General features: G+C 38.2%; 2 protein-coding genes and 1 pseudogene across 8 annotated transcripts in view; 1 reads left to right on the top strand and 2 right to left on the bottom strand.

Annotated features, from left to right (window-relative positions):
- Positions 1-17257, top strand: part of LOC148726114 (DNA polymerase alpha catalytic subunit-like) — a 35892-nt gene extending 18635 nt beyond the window's left edge. For 2 of the 5 annotated variants that reach the window (XM_088726669.1, XM_088726670.1), the window contains one exon: positions 17070-17257. Coding sequence is in view for 3 of the 5 variants with exons in the window: in XM_088726671.1 (XP_088582797.1) it covers positions 14401-14420; positions 15526-15580; positions 15971-16165; positions 16844-16978; positions 17070-17096 (432 nt within the window). In the remaining 2 variants the exon portion in view is untranslated. Of the gene's footprint in view, positions 1-6245; positions 6359-6784; positions 6842-7049; positions 7135-7745; positions 7808-9078; positions 9169-10144; positions 10202-14355; positions 14421-15525; positions 15581-15970; positions 16166-16843; positions 16979-17069 lie in introns of those variants that run through there. The other 3 variants (XM_088726671.1, XM_088726672.1, XM_088726673.1) reach the window with 3 other exon arrangements.
- LOC148726108 (uncharacterized) overlaps positions 1-17602 on the bottom strand; it is a 137922-nt gene that overhangs the window by 91498 nt on the left and 28822 nt on the right. The window lies entirely within an intron of this gene.
- LOC111347135 (uncharacterized) overlaps positions 17132-17602 on the bottom strand; it is a 916-nt pseudogene continuing 445 nt past the window's right edge. The window contains exon 3 of the transcript XR_015989274.1: positions 17132-17491. The product of XR_015989274.1 is annotated as an uncharacterized LOC111347135 (transcript). The remainder of the gene's footprint in view (positions 17492-17602) is intronic.

The following is a 17602-nucleotide window of genomic DNA, read 5'->3' as shown; positions in this document are numbered from 1 at the left end:
ACTACTGGCTCTATACAAATGACTCATTTACGACATTAACATTACAAACAAACCTAAGAGAATGACCTAACTTTACTTACAGATAGAAACAGACCAATCACGACCGACTTACGCCACTTGAGTCTTGCAGCCAATAACATCACGGCAAAACTGACCAATCATTTTACACAAACTGGGCTAAGAACATTGTACTGACAACCACTATTCAATTGACTCTGATGATGACTTCCACACAGGTTGTCGAAACGTCAGTCACCACCACTGACAACAGTCCTTCTCACGACTACACTCACCCTGACGATCACACTGTAGTTTCACATTTTCTTGAAATTGAAAATAAAATTTAAATTGATCTGAGAGTGACTTTTTTCAACAAGAAACATCCATTTCTTTGTAGGCTAAGCCTGAAAATTTAAGTGGTGTCAGTATGCTATAAAATGGGTGGTCAGCCTCAGTTGAGAGTTTTCTCACTTTGTAACCAGGCCTCCCTTTCTGAAAAGCCTTCCTTGGCTTCTCCCCCCCGGCCTGGAACAAAACTCTAGTATTGTTATTCATGTTGCAAGGTAGCACAAAGTACTCATTAACCCTTAGAGTGCCAAGATCTTACTGTTAACTCTCCCCTCTAGCTGCCACACATTTCCTTATAAACTAGTTGTGAGAATTTGATGTTAGATCAGGATAACAACTTCTACCTGCTGAGTTTGATTACTCTCATTACCTGTTTGCTGGATAATGTATGGAAATGATAAGGAGAAGATACATGTTCATCACTTATGGAAGTTAAAGGGTCAGCTTTTTTGATGACCAGAGGAAAAGTACTGGCCTGCATATCCATAAAAGAGTTTTTAATATTCCCCATCTCCCCTACTGTGATAAGCCTCACATCAAAAAACCTGAAAAATTTATAAGTTTTGGGCTTTCCGTGATCAGTTAACGCTCAACTCTTTACCTTAAAAGATAAACATGTAACTTCTCTCTGCAATATCTATACATTGTCTTACAAACGGGTTGTGAGAAAAGCCAACTGTATCAGGTAAAGGGAGGTATTGTGATGAAACACTAAATTCTCTTTCATAATTGCAGGGCTGCAAATAACGGCCGGTCAACGAACAATGTCCGGTCAAAATTGGGTACTGTCCGGACAAAGCCTTGTCCGGTCATCTACCGACTCGTTGAAATAAATTTTAATTTTTAACTGTTTGATAATCACAAGGGACAACAGTCATGTTTCTGAAAGAAAACAAAAAGATTGTAAAAGTAGACATATTAGTGGTCGAGACATTCCCAGCAGTCGCAAATTTCCACGATGTCATCAAGTCCTGTCGCGACCGCAAATCATCATGTCTTCCGTTATTTTATCTACTTTATTTAAGTGTTCCCAGTCAGTAGGGGTTTTACCTTTGGCTAGATACCATAATTTACTCTTAAATAAAGTGATTGATTGTTTGACTGATTGAATGATAGAAAAGCTCCCTCACGAAGAATAATCTTGCTGCATCGAGAATACTCCAAGTAGCATTTGTTGCAAAGTGCAAAAAGCGAGCAAACGGCTCTAAACCTGGAGAATCTGACCACTCTTAAACTCTAACAAAACTTCACAACTGTAACTTTAAAAGTAGGGCTCTGAGTTGTACTGAAAACAAGAGTAGTAAAATTATTAACTTGTAATTTTTCTTGCCAGACCGACTTGGATTCAGTTTTTTTTTAGTTGTGATTACTGTGCAATCTTGGTTCACTATCGCGAGAATTTCGACTATTAAAATTTCTCCGGCCAAAAAAAGGTAGTGTCCGAGCAAAAGCATGTTTGACCGGACAACGTGACCGGCGACTGCTTGTTCGTTATTTGCAGCCTCGTAATTGATAAAAAAAATGTATAGTACGCAGAGAAGACAATTACTTAATAAGATCTTGTACTTTACCGCAGGAAAAAGAAGTTCAGGTCAGGCAAAAAATGGATAAAATCAAAGGAAAGCTTACAGACAAGTCCCAGGAGGTGCTTCAAAAGTGGGAAGAAAAGTCGCGCGACTTTATAGGCAGCTTTATTGACATGTTTGGAAGGGATGGTCGATTGCTAAGCTTGGTGAAGTCTTTCTCTAAAACAAACATATTTCAAGAGAAAGAGAACAATAACGGCGCCTTTAAAAGTGATTAAACTTTCTATTGCTCTTAAGCAGTTATGTCCCTTATTTTCAGCATGACTGTTAAAAGTAACCTTCAACTTGTGGAGCAATCCTTTTACCTGCTGAATTTCAAGAATGCTGAGCAATTTCAGGGGTTAATATGAGGTATAACAAGCAGTAAAGTTTACCCGTTATCACGCAAAAAGGAGAACACTGCCAAGGACAGATCACTGATCCCATAAAATTCAGTCTGACAAGACCACAGATTCTCTTATTTTTATGTGTTTGTCTGTGCCTTCTTTAATTGTTATAATAAATGATTGAGCAGCAAAATACTTTGTTGGTAAAACTCAGGAATGTCAGTTTTAAAAGATTAGTAAATTATGGTAATAAATTGTAAAAAGATTCATTAGAAAGATTTATAAATAAAAAGAATTTTAAAAAGATGTAGAATTTTACGTATGATGCACGATCCTTGCAGTAGATAGCGCTATTTAAGCAATAGCGAAAATCAGACCTGAAAAAAATCAAGCCTGTACGGGATTCGAACCATTGAGCTCTGCGATACTAGTGCAGCGCTCTACCAATTGAGCTAACAAGCCAACTGGGAGCAGGCCGTTAAGTTGATTCGCAATAAACCCGTGAAAGTGATAAATAAGATAAAATGAAATATATGAAGTTCATATATTCGGAACTGCGGTATTTGATACGTATGATGCACGATCCTCGCAGCAGATAGCGCTAGTTAAGCAATAGCGAAAATCAGACCTGAAAAAAATCAGGCCTGTACGGGTATGGTATATATATATCAGGCCTGTATGGCTTCTTAGCTCAATTGGTAGAGCGCTGCACTAGTATCGCAGAGGTCAGTGGTTCGAATCCCGTACAGGCCTGATTTTTTTCAGGTCTGATTTTCGCTATTGCTTAAATAGCGCTATCTACTGGGAGGATCGTGCATCATACGTATCAAATACCGCAGTTCCGAATATATGAACTTCATATATTTCATTGTATCTTATGTAGAATTTTGTAGTTTCAGCTTGTGAATATATTTAATCCAATGGTGTATGTCACCTCACTTTCTACCTTTTTATTTAATCTTGGTTAATATTTTTTTCAGTTGACTTTTCCATGTAATCTGATCTGTTAACCCTAACCCAAGAGATCAATAAAACCTCTTTTTATTGTTTTTATGCTTTGTTTTCTGACAAAATTAAAATTAATCTTTAAACTATTTATACTAAAACCCACTCTAAACTACGGTACCTTTGTAAATTATTGTAGTAATATCCACAGACATAAATTGAATCCTTAGGCATTTGATGAAGTTTTAAAACTACAAAAAAACTCATTTTAATTCTCCTTGAAGCTACAATTTTAAAGTTGCAAGGAGACTGAATTTTGACCACTATGCAGATAAGTTTCATTAAATTGACATAACTGCTCATCAGTAATCTATACCTGAAGTCAATAAATGAAAATTCATGAAGGATTGGGAAAAAAAAAGCCTCATCTTAGTTTCATTGTAATTTTGTGGTAAACCCTAAACATGAAATTAAATGTTAAAATTAAGTAAAGTTGCTGAATTTGAATTGTTAGCAAATGAATTCCCTACCAGTACTTTTTAAAATTCAAAAAAAATATTTTTGAAATCCAAATGGTATTACCATAATCTCTTTAAACTTTTCATTCCTTGGTCGCTTCTATGAAAAGACCTGTGTTAACAACCGTCAAGTCATTACTTCTATTAAAAGGTACTTCTGAATTAAAATAATAACAAATACATAATTTTGTTTGTTGATATAAGGATTAACATTTGCTTTTTAAATTATGTGATCAGTTACTTAGTGAACAAAATCAAAGTAACTATCTTTTGATATTCATGTTTGCTAAGGGAGATGACTTCCCTCTTTAAAAATTGGTCAATAATTTTGGTCAATAATTTTGGGCAAAAGGTGGCCCAGCATAAATATTTTTTAATTTCTTGTTGGTTAAATGGACTGCTTTTTTTCCATTCTTGTTGCAAGAAATTTATGGATTCTTTCCATGTTTATTCCTCTACTATGCTGTATATATACCAACATGCAAATATTTCAGCTATTTGAATTTATATTTTTGCTTGTGTTCCACAGAACCACCTAATTGGCAAAGGCAAGGACACTATATTTGATGCAGGGGCACGAATTAAGGGGGCCGGTGTCAGAATAAAAAGGGCTCTGTCGCCTGGATGAAACATAGACCCAATGCTGGATGTGTCTCCATTTTGTTCCCCTTCGTCATCACCCAAAGTTTCTCGCCTGTCTTTTGAGCCAGAAATTAGTGATGATGACGATGATGGCATTGATGATGGTAGTAACATGCCAATTTACACGATTAAGATATATAAACACTATCTCAAATTCAAATAACTGCAAGTTATTTTTCATTATTAATAGCAATTTATCAACAAAATTGAATGATTAAATATACTATTATTTTTTTATAATTCTGTTTTTGGTGATGAAGAAGAGAATCATTAACTTCCTCTCCAGATTTTTTTGGCATCTAGTTGGCATGCTGAGATAGATATGGATGTACCACTAAGCATGAAAAGTGTAAGTAAAGAAAGGAAAGCAAAAGAATGCAGCAGTTAACCTTGTAACTCCTAAGAGATCTGATCGTTAATTCTCCCCTCTAGCTGCGATACATTTCCTTGTTAATTTGTTACAGGAATTTGGAGTTTAATCAAGATAACAACCTCTACCTGATAAGTTAAGGTATTCTCATTACCTGTTTGCTGGATAATGTGTGAATATTTAAGGGAGAAGATACATGTTTATCACTTCTGGGAAATAAGGGTCAACATGCTAACAAGACGTGATGGATCTCTTCAGATGTAGGTTTAATTTTTTGTTTTTTTTTTTTTTGCTTTTGCTTATTTATGCCAACATTGTGAAAAACAAACAAACATGATCGTGTGTGCCACTTCTACGCTGTAATAGCCCTTTTAAAAAGAGAGCTTAATGTTAAAGGTTTCTTAAAATATGAAGTTCAGTTCCATTTGGATGTGATCGTAAAGAACTATTTTCTCATTGAAATCTCCATCATTGACCTCAATGTAAAACAAAGCTTTAAGAATCTTAGAAATGGCTGACTAGCTATAGCTTTGTGATGCATTTTGGTCTGGAATAGGCTGGGGAACAAAAGTAATATATCATTAATAGCAATTAATGTATCTGAAGAAAAGATTATGGATTGAATTATTTATGTTTGTACATTACTTTGCAAAAGATTGAGAAATCTACAACATTTGAAATACACAAAAAAAAACTTTTCAAAGACATGTTTCAACATGGCTTGTGTCATCTTGGTCATGGCTTAAATTTACCTAAGCTTCAAATCTGAAAATAAACTTGGATACAATGTGGTTACAATATTTCTAGCTATTCATAGGATTTTCTGAAGCAGTTTGTGTTTCATTTTCTTGTCTCTTCTATAAACAAAAATAATGAAGTGGCAAATATAAATTGATTAAAACCTCCTTTCGTATAATGTTTTTCGAAGGAAATTGGAATAAAAGCAGATGTATGCAATTATAATGAAACAAAAGATCACACAGAGATGGGTCGCATTAATTTCACATTGTTTATGTCTGTTTTTGTCTTTATAGCTTGTCTATATATATACTGGTACTTTGTAGTATCAATTCTTTGCTAAATGAAAGATGGTGTAGGAGACATGTCTTAACAAAGTTTTTCTTGTTTCTAGATGTCTTTTTATTATTTTGTTTGCTAATATGTACACTTTTGCACATAGGATGATCACTTGTATGAGCCACTATATTTCGTTCATTCTAGTCACCAGCTCCTGGTGTCCTGCAACGGAAAATTTCCAGGAAAACACTTCAAAGCTTCAAAGCGTTCCCAATATGTATCAAATGTTTTCGGTAAAATGTGTGAGGCTTTGAACAACGCGAGTCAGTGAGAGGTCTGGCACTGATGAGTACTAGCCCCCTGGCAAACTACTCCTTGACTTATCCCAAATCTTCCAGCGGGCGGAGAAAAACGCCCGTCTTCTAGCGTACTAACGAGGACTGCTCGCAGGCTCAAAAGCTAACAATACCAATGGCCATTTAGATATGATTTTCAACGAAATTTACTTTAAATTTTTTTTTTTTTTTACATGGTGTCTTGTAGGCTGTAGTCCCCAAACCTGACCTCCTTGAAGTAGCAAGTCAACAGGATCCACCCCCGCCTATGGTAAGAACAGAGATAAAGCAGAGTTTGTTTTTAAAAAATGCCGATCTCAGGATTTTCATTTAAAAAAACCTAGTTGCAGCGAACTAGGGTAAAGCAACAGGACCTAGTTATTCAAAAGGCGGATAACGCTCTCCAAAGGATAAATCGCAATTCTGCGGATAAGAGTAAACGAAAAGTACTGCGCTGTCCACCGGATAGAGATTTCTCCTTTGTCCATTGGATGGATCTTTATTCGGTACCTAGTCATCCACCCATGGGCCTAGCGAATGCCTTTTAGGCCGAATGAAAAGAAAACCAAGGCACTGAACTTTAGCCAGAGGATTTTCTGATCTTTTTGTGTACTGAACGCGTTACGTTTTGTCGCAGTGGCTCTATAAGGTGCTGCTAACATGAAGAATTTTATACTGTTTTTCTTTCTTCTTGTAGGTTGTCATGAGCCTCAGTTTTCGGACAATGTCGAACACCAAAACTCACACACATGAGGTGAGCTACAATAGTTCATTGAAATCTTGAAATAGCCTTGAAATGGCCTAGCTTACCGTAAAGTCTCTCAGTGATAGTACATTGGAGCTTGGAATCCAATGATCTAAGGCCTGATTCCTCCTAAAGACTCAGAACTTTTTCTTTCCCCCACGGTAGTGACACGACTTAAAAACATCATCCTTTAAGTTTTTCCATGTTTTGATTTTAGATCTTAGCTGTGTCAGCTCTGGTTCACCATCAAGTGTCATTAGACAAAGCTGCACCCAAACAGAAGTTTCACTATCATTTCTGTGGTGAGTTTAACAACCATACTTGTTTATAACTTTAATAATAACCTTATTGAAAATGAAACGCCTGTGATGATATTTTGAAATCAGCAATTACTTAGATAACCCGAAAACAAGGAAAATTACTTGAAAAAGAAGCTGAAATTTCAGTGTGGAAATTTTACGCGATATACACAAAGAGAATATTTTATTTGGACCACAGGAATAAATCCGAAGGCGTGATGTTCGATTTCTCTTGGGAACTCTGAATGTTTTCTTTGCCGTTCCACGCTCGTGACAATACAAAAAGCATCTTTTTCCACTTCTTTACCGAGCACAAAACTTACCATCTTTCTTACATTATTTACAGGATAAATTTGTTTGCAGAATGTGAGTTTAAGTCCACAACCCATTCAATTTTCGCGTAAATCAGATTTGGGTAACATTTCGGGTCTGCCCGATTTAAGACGGCGTCCTCCGACTTTTGACGCTTCCGTCCGATTTGGGCGTCTCCGTCCGATTTTGGTCTTTCTATCATGGTTCTGTTTCATGATTCCATGTCAGGTTCTCACGACTTTTTTTGAGACGTCTTATTCAGATACAATCACATCTGTATATCTTTTACTTTTCTGTTTTAGCTGTAAGTAAACCCAACGATCAGATTTAACCTTACGACTTTAGAGATGCTGTCAAAAAGAAGGTAAAAAAAACAAAAATACTTGCCAACTCTACCCGATCATTCAAGAATTCCAGAGAAAAGTTACTTAGCCTGTGCCAAAGGTCACCAAACCTCTCAGATAAAATTGCCAGAGTCTCGGTCAGCGAAGACAAGCAAGAACGCGGGCGGGCAAAATATGGCGGGAAAGTCAACCGCCCCAGTCAAGTTCTTGCGCTTTTTCGGGCATCTCCCATGACCGCAACTTTGATCAGTTCCATCCAAAAAACGTGACATGTTAAATCTATATTTTTTTAAAAATCTAAAATCGTTTAGGTTTCTATGCTCCTCCCACCTCATGTGCGTAGTGTGTGTCAGACGAAGGAAACTTAGGCCTGGTTTAAACGTCGCATTTTACATGCGCCTAATCTAAAAGTTCGGCATTTGATTTAAACGTCGCTTTGAATTGTGCCGAATTTAATTGCCGAGTGCGAGTGACAGCTTCATTCCCGGACTCCGCTCTAAGTCCCCCGCTAATATAGCTGACAAAAATAAGGAGGCTATTTTGTGTTTTCGGCGTTTATGCCTCTCAAGCACCATTCGCGCTAACAGGAAACGGCGACTTATAATGCAGATGGCAGTGCATCATCTGTTAGCAAGAAGAAGACGGCTTCTGTATGTTTGTTCCCTTGTTATGCTTTTCCTATCGCAAAGAAATGCTATAGCACGTGTCCCAAGACCCCGATCGTGCCGTCGATTGATACGAAATGAGGGCTGGTGGCACAAGGGATGGACTATATATTCTGATGTTCGATTCTTTCCCGCCAGTTTTCTTTGCGCATGTCATGTACCATTAAACTGTTGTGTTGTGGGTAAAATTTAATTAATCATAATTTATGAATTAGATTCGGCGCATGTAAAATGCGGCGTTTAAATCAACTGTCGAACTTCAGTCGCATATTCGACTGGATCAGTCGAATATTCGACTGAACTCGTATTTAATACAAATCTGCCGAATTTAATTGATATAAACGTCGCATTTTACATGCACTTAATTCGGCAATTAGATTCGGCGTATGTAAAATGCGACGTTTAAACCGGGCCTAAGCTCTTGCAGCAAAGAAGCAACGGTTTGATCGCAAGACAATAGATGCGAGGCATCTTCCCTGTCGGGGTATGGGACAGTGCAGAGGAAGGTTTCCTTGGAGAGGGGGGAGGGGCGAGCGGCTCGGTAATTGGCAGTATTTGACGTCTATGCAAACTCGACGAGCAATCTGTAGGCAGTTCTTTTTAATTTCTTATCGTTATCTCATTAGCAAATAAACATGGAGATTACGACATCAGTGAGGGCTCTTTTAGGACTATTCATGGCCAAGATTCACCGAATTGACCCGGATGTACTTGTGGTATGCGACCTTTATGTTTGAAGTGTTTTTTCAAAGTGATGTTACACCAGCATGCAAAAAGAGAATGTTTAACTGACGTTATAATAATGTAATTTTAGAATTTACTCGATATTCAGCTCTAGCGCACACAAAACTCAAATTCAAATGAATATAGTCACATCCGTTCGGAATTTTCATTGATGAAGTAGCTATAATAACCCGGAATATTGATTTAATTTTAGCGAACAGGCAGTGTGAGGTCAGAATCATGGCGCCTTAACTTATAAATGGATTCTTGTCGTTGTAGCTTGTCGTTTGAGTCGTAAAATGTCCTCATCACTAAATCTACCACTCATTTTTCCTGTCTTTTTGTTTTTTTTTGTCTGTTTTTGCTTAAGAGTTATGATATCTATGGCTTTGATCTCGATCTTCTGTTGCACAGAGTCAGTGGTTGTAAGGTGAACACTACAGGTTAAACAATCTACGTCTTAACAGCGCGTTAGCAAAACAAAAGGATGATTCATTCCAAAACCTCCAGTCCTTGGGAAGAGCAGTATACCTCATTACTATACAGTTGGATCTGCAAACGGTCAAGATGATGGGAATCCTTCATTCTGATCCGCTCACAGAACCCATCTTGTTCGTGATTGCCTGCTGCCCCTACAAAAGCCAAGCCCTTTTGCCATGCGAAAAAGCTTTTAATGAACAATTTCGTTCGTCGGCCAGATTTTGGCGTTTTTAATATTTTTACGTATCATAGAAAAATGAAAAAAGAAAACAAAACTTAATACTCAGTATCTTGTGATCTTGACCGCATGTTTGGTCAATAACATATGTGTATAATGTTTCTAGGCTCAGTGCATAGGGTCAGTTCTTTCCTATCCTGAAATCTGTGGTTATCTTTCGTTACGCGGTGATGTTGCACATAATGTTAGAACCTCTATTAAGATTTTTTAGAATTAAAACTGAATTGAGTTGATGTATGTTGTTTCTACAGATTCCCCATTAGTCTCGCCTTGGACGACTGAAGAGAAGCGTTCTTCCCAAGCTTTCTGTAAGTGTCTCGTTTTCACTTTTATATTAGGGAGTCAGGACGGCAACGCCAAGGAAGACTTCGATTAAAAAATGAATTTCTCCTCTTAGTTAGAATTTCAAAAATGACTGCATGAGCTTACTGTCTCATACGGCGCCACAGCTCAAATTTAGCATGACGTATAAAAGTAGCGTTCAGTGGATTGTAGTTTATGTCTGGATTTGTTGGTTAGCGGTTGTAGTATTGTCGTCAGGTGCTTGGATAGTTGGTATGTGGGAGAGCCACAGAAAGAAACAATAGATCGCATCGGGAAAACTGCAATCCACTGAAGACTTCATTAACGCTACCAAGACTGTTCAGATACCAAAATGGGACATAGCTATGCGAATCTTTTTGTAGGTTTTGTCGAACATCAATTTTTCAGCCAATACAACGGGTCCAAACCGGAACTCTACGGTCGCTACATCGACGACTGTATCGGCGCTACCTCCTCTACCAGAGAGGAGCTCACTCAATTCATAACTGCAGTCAATTCTTTTCACCCGGCTCTGAAATATACTTGGGAAATTTCTGACAATTCTTTATCCTTTTTAGACGTCAAAGTTTCAATTGAAGGTAACGGTTTATGCACTAGTGTGTATTACAAACCTACAGACTCGCATAATTACTTGTTATATTCGTCTTCTCATCCATCTCACGTTAAGAAGTCCATTCCTTTTTCTCAGTTTCTAAGACTTCGTCGTTTATGTAGTAATGACTCTGATTTTCACCACAAATCAGAGTCAATGTGCCAGTTCTTCGATAAACGTGGTTACCCTGTTTCCGTCGTTCAAGCGGGTTACCACCGCGCTCAACTTATTGATCGACATTCAGCACTACAAACGTCGCATAAGGAAGATTCCGACCGCATTCCATTCACTCTCACGTTTCACCCTCACAACCACTCAGTTAAATCCATCATTCTTAAAAACTTCAAATTGCTTTAAAACGATCCAGAGACAAGCACTATCTTTTCGCTGCCTCCGCTCATTTCATTTAAACGCGACAAAAACTTAGGCAATTTTTTGGTCAGAAGTTCTTTTCAGACTAATGAGCAACCAGGCACTTTTAAATGCGCTCGTGCACGATGCAAAACGTGTCCTTTCATTCACAACACTGATAAAATAACGGGACCTAAACGATCCATTAAGATCACCGATCACTTCACGTGCACCTCCGCTAATGTAATCTATTGCATAACTTGCACTTCTTGCAAAAAGATATACATCGCCGAAACAGGCAGAAGACTAGGTGAACGATTCCGAGAACACCTTCGAGACGTGGAAAGGAATGACAAGGACACATCGAAACCAGTCGCTAGACATTTTAATTTACCTAATCATTCTAAGCAACATATGGCGATCTGCGGTCTTTCCTTGCACTCAGGTGGCACGGAAAGCCGTAAAAATCTTGAACAAAAGCTCATCTTTCAAACCGGCAGTCTAAATCCCACAGGGATCAATGAACGCTTTTCATTCCACTAATTTATTCATGTTTTTGTCGTTGCCATGCACCCACCAATAACGTAGCTCCATTTTCTGCCTTTAAAAGCCCACACAACCCACAATTCCTCTATTCGCTCCGACGAAGGGCTAACGCTCGAAACGTCAGCTTTTGTAATCATTACGGTGGCCAATTTACCATTTCAACTTTGTTGATATATCCAAATTGTTCAGATACCTGACGACTACAAACTAGTGTCATTTGATGTGAAATCACTGTTCACAAGTATTCCACTTCAATTGGCATAATAATGTACTGAGACTGCAATCCGACAATCTACCGACCCACTACCGCTACCGACAGACGACATCATGGACTTGCTGAACATTTGCCTAACGTCTACTTACTTTCAGTACAACGGTAAACACTACAAACAGTTACACGGCACTGCCATGGGGTCTCCAGTTTCTATTTTTATCGCAGAAATTGTGATGCAGAACATCGAGGAACGCGCCCTTTCGACTTGCCGACAAACGATACCGCTTTGGTTACGTTACGTTGACGACACATTCACCGCCGTTGGACACGACAAAATCGACGCATTCCACCACCACCTTAACGAACAAAACACTGACATACAGTTTACCAGAGAAGTCGAAGAAAATGGCAAACTTCCTTTTCTAGACTGCCTGGTAAGCCACAACGACAACTCATTACGGACGACAGTTTACAGAAAACCGACACACACCCACAGATTACTAGACGAGTCATCCTACAACCCTACATCACACAAAGCCACAACTATCAGAACTCTAACGCGACGCGCACAACTAATATGCGACTCGACAGACAGCTTATCCGACGAGAACAAATACCTTCACCGTGTTTTTTCGAAGGACAACTACAACAACGACTTCATCCGACGAAACACTCACCGACCCACTACCACTACCGAAACAAACGACACCGCAACCCCTACCACTACAGCAACCATACCGTACATAAAAGGCATGTCTGAAAACATCTCGCGCATCTTACTACCCTTCAATATCCGCGTCGCCCACAAACCCGTCACCACACTACGTTAGTTACTAACCAACGTTAAAGACAAAGACGAACCGAGGAACAGACAGGGAACGATTTATAAGATGAATTTTTCCGACTGCCAAGCCTCCTACATCGGTGAGACTGGCAGAAACCTCACAACAAGACTGACCGAACGCAGACGGGCGACGAGGAAAGGTGATGTCAGCAATCACATTGCTGAACACCATCAACTTACCAACCACAACATTGACTGGGACTCTGCGCAATGCCTAACCTACAGCACTGACTATTTTCAACGACTGACTCTGGAAAGCTGGTTTACTAACTTAGAACAGACTCCCCTAAACAGATGTCAACAACTACCCGCTCCATACAAACGACTCATTCACGACATAAACATCACAAACGACCGAAAAAGAACGACCTAACTTTACCGACAGACCGAAACAGACCAATCACGACCGACTTACGTCACTTGAGTCTTACAGCCAATAACATCACGGCAAAACCAACTGATCATTTTACACGAACTGGAATAAGAACATTCCACTGACAACAATCATTCACTTGACTCTGATGATGACTTCCGCACAGGTTGTTGAAACGTCAATCACTACCACGGACAACAGTCCTTCTCCGGACTACACTCACCCGGACGATCAGACTACACCTTCATATGTTACCCCCGGGTTCAAGCCATTTACTGCACAGAATATTATGACTTGTATATAAAGGCTTCTATTGGTCTTCATGATAAATGTTGTTGATTTTTGAACAAAAGAACTGCTTACTGTGCAGAGAAGTCACTAACGCCAGATGACAGAGAGCAATAGTTCAGGCAATTTGGTTTCCATCAATGAGGCTTTCTTGAGACCTTTCTTTAGCAGCGAACTCTAATGCTGCCTTTCCTCTGGATCCCTAGGAATTAATGAGACTTTCTAGGGGCTTTGTACAGAGTTTAATGTTTAAGCTCTTTAGTTAACATAAACTTTACCCTTTAACTCCCAAGATCTGATTATGAATTCTCCCCTCTAGCTGCTACACATTTCTTTATAAATTGGTTAGGAGAATTTGGTGTTCAATCAAGACAACAACTTCTACCTGATAAGTTTGAGTATTCTCATTACCTGTTTGCTGGATCATGTATGGATATTATAGGGAGAAGTTACAGGTTAATCACTTGTGGGAGTTAAAGGGTTAATCAGCCTCTATATTTACCCATCATCCAATGCGGTGTTGTTCTCCTTTATTTTAAGCATGTTACATGTAGATATAATAAACCTCCAAACTGGCAGGGCAAATCCTTTTCTCACTGTTGAACTTTCAGGAATTCCTAGTGCTTTTCAACAGTGATAATAGGTACTGCGGGGTGTGCATTTTACATGTCACAACCTGAGAAGGAGAACACTGCTAAGGTTTATACTTTTAAAAAGAATTCATTGCTCTTTTGATTGTAGGTTGAAACAAGTGAAAAGTAGACGGAAAGAAAATGTGCTCTCTCTCACAAAAATATGTAAAGTGATTTGAAAATGTGCCTTCCCAATGAAAATCACATGGCTAATAAAAAATAATTATTACGCTTTCTCCTGATGCTTGGAATCTATATTTACTTGGTAATTTTTTAAACATCATTTTTGTATTTTCAGAACAACAGAAATTTTTGTTTACTGCCTGGGAGACAACTCTAGAGAATGAAGAATCACATCAACTGGTAATAAATAAGAACCCATTTTACTACATTTTGTAACAAAATGTTTTGCAAAATTTTTATTCTAGTTCGTTCCTCATGCGCTGTTCTATAGTGCTCAAATTGGACTAGTGATAACCTATCATGTTAAAAAATTTTGTTAAATTTTTGGTTTTGATTAAGGATTACCGGTATGATTAGAAATTATAACATAATAAACACTCTGTCCATTGGCTGATTGGTCAATTCAATTTCTAAGGGGATGCTTTATTAGGTTTTTAAAAGCTGTGGTAACTAGTTATGTCATGAAAGCAATAGAACACATTTTCTGGGCTCTTTAATTAATCCACTTGAGATGTCATTAAGCAATAGAACACATTTTCTGGGCTCTTTAATTAATCCACTTGAGATGTCATTAAGCAATAGAAGACATTTTCTGGGCTCTTTAATTAATCCACTTGAGATGTCATTAAGCAATAGAACACATTTTCTGGGCTCTTTGATTAATCCACTTGAGTTGTCATTAAGCAATAGAACACATTTTCTGGGCTCTTTTATTAATCCACTTGAGATGTCATTAAGCAATAGAACACATTTTCTGGGCTCTTTGATTAATCCACTTGAGATGTCATTAAGCAATAGAACACATTTTCTGGGCTCTTTGATTAATCCACTTGAGATGTCATTAAGCAATAGAACACATTTTCTGGGCTCTTTGATTAATCCACTTGAGATGTCATTAAGCAATAGAACACATTTTCTGGGCTCTTTAATTAATCCACTTGAGATGTCATTAAGCAATAGAACACATTTTCTGGGCTCTTTGATTAATCCGCTTGAGATGTCATTAAGCACTAGAACACATTTTCTGGGCTCTTTAATTAATCCACTTGAGATGTCATTAAGCACTAGAACACATTTTCTGGGCTCTTTGATTAATCCACTTGAGATGTCATTAAGCAATAGTACACATTTTCTGGGCTGTTTGATTAATCTACTTGGGATGTTTGGAGAACACGAGTAGAGCTTTCCTTATGTTCTCCCAACAGCTTTATCAGGCTGTAGAGCCCAAAAAAGTTTGTTCCATTGCTTCACTAGATTTGATTATTTACTTTTGTTTTAACTCTAGGTTCTGTCAGATGTCAGTGCTGATTCCTTTTCTCTCCCACTTCAGGAAGTTGACGGTAAGTGTAAAATCTAGAAGAACACTAATTTTTAACAAACTTCCACTATGGAGGAGTTCCATTCTGCCATGATTTACCCCCATACTCTTACAAAATCAGACATGTACTTTATCTCATTTTGAATCAAGTTTTACTGGTTTGATGTTTATGAAGATAGTTACAGCTGTTTCGAGAAAGGTTGTCCAATAAAAGTGTTAAAGCTTACGCGACAAACCTAAAGGCATTATGGGTTGTATCACTGTTTTATCCTCAAGTTCACGAGATTTCAGCGCAATGGAAGGTGGAACTATGAATATCTGTCTGCGTGTGTTAAAAGAAACAATCAAGAGTAGGTGCGACACCTATTTAGTAAAGGGCGTTCCTTAATGTGAAAATGTGTTCAATTTAAAGCAATACCTCCTCGAGAACTGCACGGAGGAAATCGCTCCCGCGTCCGAGACAACATTCCAAATTGGGTACTACACCGACGGAAAGAAGAAGTACTCCATATTATCAGAGACCCAGCTTGCCAAGGCGTTATCCTTGGCAAAGAACGGCATCGTAACCTTGTGGGTGGACCCACATAAAGACCCTTCAAGAGGAAAGGTATTTTTTTACAAATTCTATAAAACAAGCCACGTTTTGCCGCACTTGAAGCTAAACATTCAGGGTTTTCTTTTTTTTTTTTTGACTGTCGTTATCATTTTGTAATATTAGCTAAACCCAACTGCAATATTGCGCTGAGTGATAGCGAAGAAGATGGTGACGAAAAAAGAGAGAGTAGCCATGACGCTTGCTTATTGAGACTGCGAAAAAAAACAGAAGCTTCTAGAATTCAATTTACGATGCTGGGCACGAATGATGGTGAGGAAAATTAAATTTCCCGCGGATCACTTCCAATTAGAATACACCATTTAATTTTGTAACGTTGTTGAAATATTAACTTTAAAGAAGGAGTTGAAGAAATGTGACAGCTATTCATATAAATTTTGGACGAACGCATAAAAATAGCACGAGCTGCACGTGGAGTAACGCACGCATTATCGTGCGGTGAAACAAAGCGTTTGACAATCGGGAAGCAAATATGATATGATAAAAAGTAATTACACATCTTTTTCTCCGTATAACTTGTCTCTGATTTTCCGAAAACATTGCTTGATACCTACTGTAATTACTATCTTACGACTTTTGAAGCAAACCTCAATTTATTGACTGCTGCTCATAACTCGGAGCTGAGTAGCGCGGCAATTAAAATGAAGCTATTAGTGTTGTTTTTTGTTTCAGGTAAACGGAACCCACGACGACGAAGACAACCCTCCGGACGTCCCATTTTTTACTTGGAAGGCGAGAGGTTCGGTCAAACACACCCAATCATCCAGCAATGAAGTCACCGGGAATTCTACGGACATTGAAAAAAAGGTAGGCATCTTAACATTTATCCAACAGATGGAATTTTTTGTGCCTGCATGTATTCAGTGTTAATTAATCAGCTAATTCATTTTTGGTTTAGACACGTATCCGTAGTGCCATCCTTTAGCAGTTGAAGGACCTCAAGAGTTTGAAAGACGATGGTGTTCTTGACGAAAACGAGTTTGTCTCACAGAAGGACAAGCTCTTTATAATTGAAGACAAATTCATAATTTACGTGAATAGTAACTGTTGTAAAAAAAAGTCATTACAAATACTCTGCTTGTCGAATATAGTTTTTGATTTCTTCATCTGTGACTTGAAGAAACGCTTCTTCAACCATAAGTTCTGGATCCATGCAAAATTGCCAGGCTACATCGTTTTCCCTGATCCAGCTCTTTACTTGTGCAAAAAGTTCCTCACACGGCATGAAATCAGGACTGTAGGGCGGGAGAAAAAGAACAATCGCTCCCGTTGCATTAATTGCGTGAATCGCTGCTTGCGTGTGGTGGATAGCCGCATTATCTAAAAGACAAATAAGAAGGGAAGAAATTAATATATGGGGGTGGGCTATTTATAGTGATGTTTTTAACAGAGAATTTGGATAAGGGTGGAAACAGTTAATTTACAGTTCAA

Source organism: Stylophora pistillata, chromosome 7 (assembly GCF_964205215.1).
Source record: "Stylophora pistillata chromosome 7, jaStyPist1.2, whole genome shotgun sequence".
NCBI lineage: Eukaryota > Metazoa > Cnidaria > Anthozoa > Scleractinia > Pocilloporidae > Stylophora > Stylophora pistillata.
Note: the sequence above shows the minus strand (reverse complement) of the source record. Positions and strands in the feature narration are given on the sequence as shown.